Genomic DNA, 7,154 nt, shown 5'->3' on the forward strand with positions numbered 1-7,154 from the left:
GAAATCAGTGTCTTCACATAGAGAAGTATCATTATTATTATTAATAATGAATAACTAAAGGCAATAAGTAAATTTATTATTTCAAACTAGTAGCCCTTCGTATGATTCAGTACCCATGAAGTAGCCCACAGTTTCAAAAAGGTTGGTGACCCCTGCTTTAGATGAATACATTTCTTACTTTAAAGCATCAACTTTTCATCATAGCCTTAAATTTTATTTCTAGTCATATGGTCATTTTTTAATATCTTAACTATTTTTTTGAAGAAATTGATTTTGTTCAAAACACAAATGTGTTTTTCAATCACAGAACAGTAAAGATTAAAGCTATATAAAATAATTATTTAACTTTTTTTATGTAATGCATATAAAAACATGCTTATATAGAAATATGTGCAACATTTTTGCATAATTGTGTGTAATCTTACAGATCAGTGTGTTGTAGTTGTGAGTCAAATGAAATGGAGCACCGAATGAGAGTGTGTTTGTGTTGCTGAGGTTAGTGTAAGCAAATACTAGAAATTCCCAGCACACCTGAATGCAGCAATAGTGAGCTCTTAATGTAAGCGCATAAAGAAATTCCACGCAGCCCCTGAACGTACCTCGTGCGCGGCTTATGACAATCAAATCCATTAAATCAGCGCAATAAAGTCAGGATTAAATGTTTTGAATGAACTCTGGAATGGATGTTTGTGGTGGGCAGCAGTGGAGGAGAAGCAGACTCCATCCTGGTAGTGTTTGAGCCTCAGAGATGAAGAACAGAGACTCACCTGTCAAAGTCAAAGAGCTTTTCTGCCGCCAAAATACGTTTTTCCCACGTTTGGCGGTTGTTAATTTAGAGCTCTTCCTGTATTGACCCGTGGGTTATAGAATGTCATGTTATGACTGACTTAAAAAAAAAGAAAGTTTTTACAAAGTAGACCCCGCCCTCCTTCCTCATCTATTTTCTTAATTTGGAGACCCGCTGCTGAAATGCCCCTCCGCCCCCCCTTCTCTCTTAACACCTGTCCGCGATTTTTTTCCTCCAAGTGCTGAGCTGCCGCCCCCCTTGAGTTGGCGCCCCGAGCAGCTACCCGTACTGCCCGTGCCTAAAACCGCTACTGCTAGTCACACAAACATCACAGGTTATTGATTCAAACTTGAGAACTTTCCAAAAAACAGGAACAATCACAGAAGCCCACGGAACAGAAGAGAACATTCTAAAGTGGAAACAAACTAAAAAAAAAAAAATAAAATAAAAAAAAACATCACTTCAATCCTCTATAACTGTGGTCCCCAACCTTTTGTGGCTGTGGACCGGTCAACCCCTGAGGATTTCACCGCTGTCCAGCAGGTGGGGGGGGATTAGCGACAACAGTATGATTTATAAATAGATACATTTATAATTTGTTAATATTAATATATAATTATTTATATATTTATTGGCTATTCCGCCAAGTAATGTTGTGAATACTATCCAAACAGGCTCGATGTGTGGGAATCACTAGTGATAAATCTACATTTTAAAGCAGGTTAGGACTCATAGTGGCCTACTGTTGTTTTTCTTTTTCTTGAAGCTGTACAACCTCTCTTGTGTTGAAAGCTGTCAGACTTCTTTTGGCGCTCAAGTTAGTGAAATGCAACCAATAGAACCATGTCCTCTGCAAAACTAGTGTATTTTTCAGAAAAAAGATCATTCAGACAGAGTAAAGCCCCCCCTCACTAAACTTTACAACTCAAGTGAATGGAAGGTGTAGCTGAAATAATTTTTTGGTGCATTTTCGGTTATTTTTCAAAATAAAAGATTGTTAAGACTCAAAAAACAAAGGGTATAATTAATTATTTCTTCCGTGGCCCACTTGATCCACAGACCACTACTGGTCTTCGGCCCGTTGCTGAGGACCAGTGCTTTAGTAAACAGAAAGACAGAGAGGTTTATTTTAAATAACTGTAATCAGTGATACCTTCATTGGTCCTGATCTTTGTTTTCTCCAGTTTAGTGATTTGGTCTTTGACTCCAAAGAGCTGAAACACACATTCATATCTCTGCATTTCTTCTCCTGATGGAAGTTGGAGATCAACGCTCATCTGGAAAGTTCCATCATTGTTGGGGAGGATCTGTCCTTTCTCCACTCCTTCATGGATCTCCTCTCCATCTTTCCTCCACAGCAGTTCAGCTCTATTAGGATAGAAACCTGTAGCATGACAGCTGATTGGAGAGGAGGAGGACTTCTGGAGGAGAGACACTGAAGGAGACTCTGGAGGAAGGAGAAAGTTTGAGTTGAACGTTTTATGTATTATTTATATTTGAACAATATTCCACTTCTTTACTTTTTGTTAACTTAAAATAAAGATTAATGTTAATTTATTGTGTTCAAAACCTTTTAACTAGAATAATGTATTTTCTACGGGACATTTCTAAGATTATATATAAGATGAAAGACAAAAAATTAAATTAAAAAGACAAAAAACAATAAAAAAGCAGACAATTGAAAATAAATAATGATGCATTCAAAGAGAAAAGAAGAAAGACACGAGGAGAATAACAAAGCGAAAAAAGAAATAAACAGAATAAACTAAAGATTTCATATCTCAACAGTAAAATATGTCAAGACAAATAAACACATAAAAAAGTTCTCAAAACCTCGATGAATGTCATGTAACTCTACCTGTTCTCATCAGAGAACTCCTTCCAGAGTTTACATATTTCTTCAGCCACTCAGGACACTCCTTGGTGTAGTAGTTCTTTCTGTATGCCATTTCAGTTTTGTCATTTTCCCACTTATTTTTGGTAAGGACAGCCTGTTGTTTTGCAGCAACATATATTTCCTTTTCCAGGTCAAGAGCAATGAAGTCTTCTCCATCATAACCATACTGACGATAACCTTTGACCTCTTCAGTCTCTTCATCCCACTCACATCCGTACATCAGCTGGAACACGTGAACACCTGAGAGACAGAACACAGAAAACTTCAATCTCATCACAATGATGATTTATAATATGAAACACAGAAACTCACTAAGGATGTGTGTCCTGATGTAAATAAAATATTTGTTTCAGACTGATTCAAACAGATTATTTTCCCCACAACCTTCTCTGAAACTACACAGTTCATGACTAAGTAAAAGAGACATTTAACTCCAAAAAATTTTCAACGTTTAACTTTTACTCTTGATTAAGCACTTAAACTACTATTGAATGTTCTCATAGAGACTTGAAAAGTTATTAAACTCTCTAACATCTGGATCACAAATGCAGCAGAAATGAAGAACATTCAACCAAAACCTTTTTGAACTTATTGTTTCATCAGAACTGAATCAACAATAAACCAAATCAAAGACTTTTGATATTACAGAGGCAGTAAATGTTAGGAACTGTTAATATGTTAAACTAAATGATTGAGATATGTATAATAAAATGATTTTTCAAATAATTTAACACATCATGAACACATTTAACACATCGGCCCCTAGCGATGCCCGGGGCTACTAAAGACAGATATATCGTTATGTGCATCCATCTTTGAAGAAGTTTGGATTATTTTCATGGGAGAAATACAGAGACGCTACTTTTTCTGGGATGATGTCATGAAATGGACGGCAGCCACACGCAGCGGCAGGTGGAGCTTCAGGAGTTGAGTCATTTTACTTCTGGGTAAGAAAAAAGCCTACAAAAAATAACTCATATTTCCTAAATAATTTGTTTTTTAGTGTTCCAAACGTAATATATGATCACACATGAATGGATATAGCTCATGGAATCATGGAATGCCCCCTTTAAAAAGACTAAAGATTTTTATGATGATGAATGTTACTGTTCCTGATGAAGCAATAAAAAGTTTAAATCAAAGTGTTGGACGAGTAAAGCTCTTGTTTCCATCAGAAAGTTTCAAAAGAGGAGCTGCTGTTTTCACAGCTGCTGCCGACTGACTGAAGTCTCCATCATCCTCTGCAGCGTTAAGAAGCTGCTTTCTGTTCTGGTCCATACGGACCATCATACATGGCGTCCTTAATCCAGCAGACAGACAACAAAAGCTGTTCAAGACGTCTGTGAGCAGAACTGAACTCCTAAACATTTCAGATACTTTTCTGACTGATCTGCAGGATTTCAGACATTATTAATAAAATCTCCTCCAGCCTGATTTCCACACGTGTTCAGTGTAAACACTAAACATGATCAGGATGAGTTTGAACGCAGCTCACTTTGAAATATCCACCAACAAGCTGAAGATCAGCGGAGCCACAGAGAGTCTAAAACCAGCCGTTTGTTTGACATTTTTCATCATTTTCAGCAGAAATCTCAAACCACAGTCAGTCTGATGGATTTCCTCACACAGTTCCAGCTGTGGTTCACGTTTGTAGACGCAGTTTGACAGGAAAAAAGTTCAGCGCAGATCTGAGTCGCAAAGTTTGACGTCTGCGTGGAGGAGAGAGGCGTCAGTTCGGACGTGATCTCGACCGGAAAACGGAAAAGCCGATCATAACTGGAGATGTGCTGACGTTTGGGTTTCTGATCACGGATTGTGAATTCATGGATGAGTTTTTATGAAGTAAATCGTTTATCTTCATTCCAGCTGATCAATGGAGGATCTGAACACAGAGGGAGACGTTCAGAGACGAGACGCCCCCGGGGGGCGTCTCGTCTCGTCTCTGAACGTCTCCCTCTGTGTTCAGACAAACTTTACAGAAGAATCCTCACTTCCTGTCTGAGTCACATGGAGGATTTCAGCTCTGACTTTAGGAAAACCGTCCAGAACTGAAGGATTGAATCCGATCTTCAGCTTCTCTTTCATCGTCTCCTCTTCTCTGAGTCTCACTGAAACTGTCTCGTTTTAATCTGAAAAGCTCCGAGTGGGACGACAAACACAAGGCATTGTGGGTATTCTGGACAGCAGGTGAAACTGTCAAACTATTAGAGGTTCATCACTGAAGGACTTGTGATCGTCCTGCAGACCAGAACTCAGAGACGTTGATCCTAAGAGACGAATGTGATGATAAACGGACCGACAACAATCCACAGAAAACATGGAACATTCAGGAAATCACATTTTTAGAGAGAAGATTTAAGAACTATTAGCCTGTTTTGTGACTTAGATAATTAACTAGCTTATTTTCCCTAATTTTTCCTAAGAAAAACATGTATAAGAATAAAGAGAATAAAAGTGAGGCTTCAGAAAAGAACTGCAGCAGATGAAGCAGCAGGTTTTCTCCTCTGAGTTTTTCCCGGAGGATCTGAAGAGATTCCTGTGAGAACATCCGCTCACGTCTCTAAACTGTCCTCTCTGCCTCGTGTTCAGCAGGAAAATGCAGGAAATCTTCCAGAAGTTTGTGGTTTTAAAGAAATAAAAATACCAGATTATCAATAAATTCATGAACTCTGAAATAGTGAGTCTGATCTGTAGAGTTTCTTCTTTCTGTCACTCAGATGAAAACATTTCTCTGAGATCATCTCAAATAAAAACTTATTTTTGAAACTAATCTTTGTTTTTCCTGTTTAACATTAAAGCCAAAGTTGTTTTCAGTTTCACATTTGTTCTCCATGTTTCTGTGCTTCATTGTCATTCACAGTTAAATATTTTATGTTTTAAATACTTCTAAAAGTGCACAGAAACACTGAAACGCTGTTTTTACAGGATAAAAAAAAATATGGGAACTTTTTCAGATTAAAAAACTGTACTTTGTTAAATAAGTTAATCGTTTTTAACTAAAAACAACAAACACAAGATTTATATTCAGTTTGGTAGAATAAACAAAACATTTCACGCATGAAATTTTAAAAGTGTTGTTTGTGGGCAAACCTGCTATAAGACTTTTAGCATTTAAATCTGTAAATTAAAATAACATTATTTAAACTGAATCACTTTGGATTTAAAAACATCCATAAAGACTTTATTTTGACAGTTTTCAACAGATTAAAAACAATGAAACAAAATTTAGTTTGTGCTGCTAACAAACATGTCATTAAACTTAATGATCAATTCTGATTGATATATAATGTGAATTATTTTTTCAACTGTTATATCTGTATAGATCCGGTCAGAGAAGAAGCTGATCAGTATCATTGATCATGAGTGGAGAAATAAAGTTCAATAAAGTCTTAATTTTGCTGTGAGTCACAAAAATGAAAACAGTTTATGTTCGTGTTAGATCAAGATTTTACTCATAAGAAACATGTTTGATTAAAAACTGCTAAACTGTGAAATAAATAATAAACGTGTTTGTTTACTTTCTTTAAAAATGATTTAATTTATGAACTGAGTCTCTGAACAGAATCGTTTTAAAACATGGAACCGATAAATAAACAAACTCACCTCCAGTTTGGTTGAAGCGCTGCTTTGCTATTTCAATGTTGGCTTTGTAGGTCTGCTGTGAACCCAGAAGGCCTCCAGTTTGTCTCTCCCAGTACTGCTGATCCACAGCCTCATTCACCCAGTCCTGTTTAGGAACCGCCACTCTGGTGTCGCTGTCATAATGAACCATCTGAACATCATCAACCATTCCGACAACCACGAACTCTGGGAAGTTCGGGACTTGAGAGGAAGCGGTGTAGAAATACTTCAGAGAATGAGTCACTGGAAGAAAAAAAACACGGTATTTCAGTCTATAGAATTTAAACTTTAAAAATACGATTCTGCAAAAGCAGTTAGATTAAACTACAGATTAAAACGTAAATTTACTAAATACAAACACAGATTTAAGCGATGACTCTTTTGCTTTTAAACTCTTTCAGTTTAACGAAACTATCGGTTCAATCTTATTGAAGAACAAACAGAGATTATTTTGGGGGAACAAATGACCTATAAAAAATACAAAACAGTTAAAAATAAAACCAAAGGGTTTCAAACTCCAGACTGACCTGCATCAGAGCCTTGAAAACTCAATCCCACAAAACACAGAAACACCAGAATCTTCATTTCGGATCCTCTGACGATCTCAGTCTGAAACCATCCGATGCTGAATCTGGTCTGAGCTTTCAGATCAAACATCACAGAATAAATGTGAGAAATTTGAGAAACGGAGCACGTGACTGTGATCTAAACCAATAGAAATGATTTCTGAGAGCAAACGTCACTAATATCTGGGATAAACTGAGAGAATCAGGTTGACAACGAAAGTGAAACAAACAGAACGGCAGGACAGACACTTAATTCTGCTTTTTTCTTTTTTTACTTTGTTTG

At 36.8% G+C, this 7,154-nt stretch overlaps 1 protein-coding gene across 1 annotated transcript in view; it reads right to left on the reverse strand.

The window, feature by feature from the left end:
* Nucleotides 1-6,986, reverse strand: part of LOC112140149 (major histocompatibility complex class I-related gene protein) — a 12,468-nt gene extending 5,482 nt beyond the window's left edge. The window contains exons 1-4 of the mRNA XM_024263036.2: nt 6,833-6,986; nt 6,288-6,548; nt 2,646-2,924; nt 1,941-2,234 (exon numbers count right to left, since the gene is read on the reverse strand). Coding sequence (XP_024118804.1) covers nt 1,941-2,234; nt 2,646-2,924; nt 6,288-6,548; nt 6,833-6,962 — 964 coding nt within the window. The 5' untranslated portion in view covers nt 6,963-6,986. The remainder of the gene's footprint in view (nt 1-1,940; nt 2,235-2,645; nt 2,925-6,287; nt 6,549-6,832) is intronic.
* Nucleotides 6,987-7,154: the final 168 nt, after the last annotated feature.

This window comes from Oryzias melastigma, unplaced genomic scaffold (assembly GCF_002922805.2).
Source record: "Oryzias melastigma strain HK-1 unplaced genomic scaffold, ASM292280v2 sc00352, whole genome shotgun sequence".
NCBI lineage: Eukaryota > Metazoa > Chordata > Actinopteri > Beloniformes > Adrianichthyidae > Oryzias > Oryzias melastigma.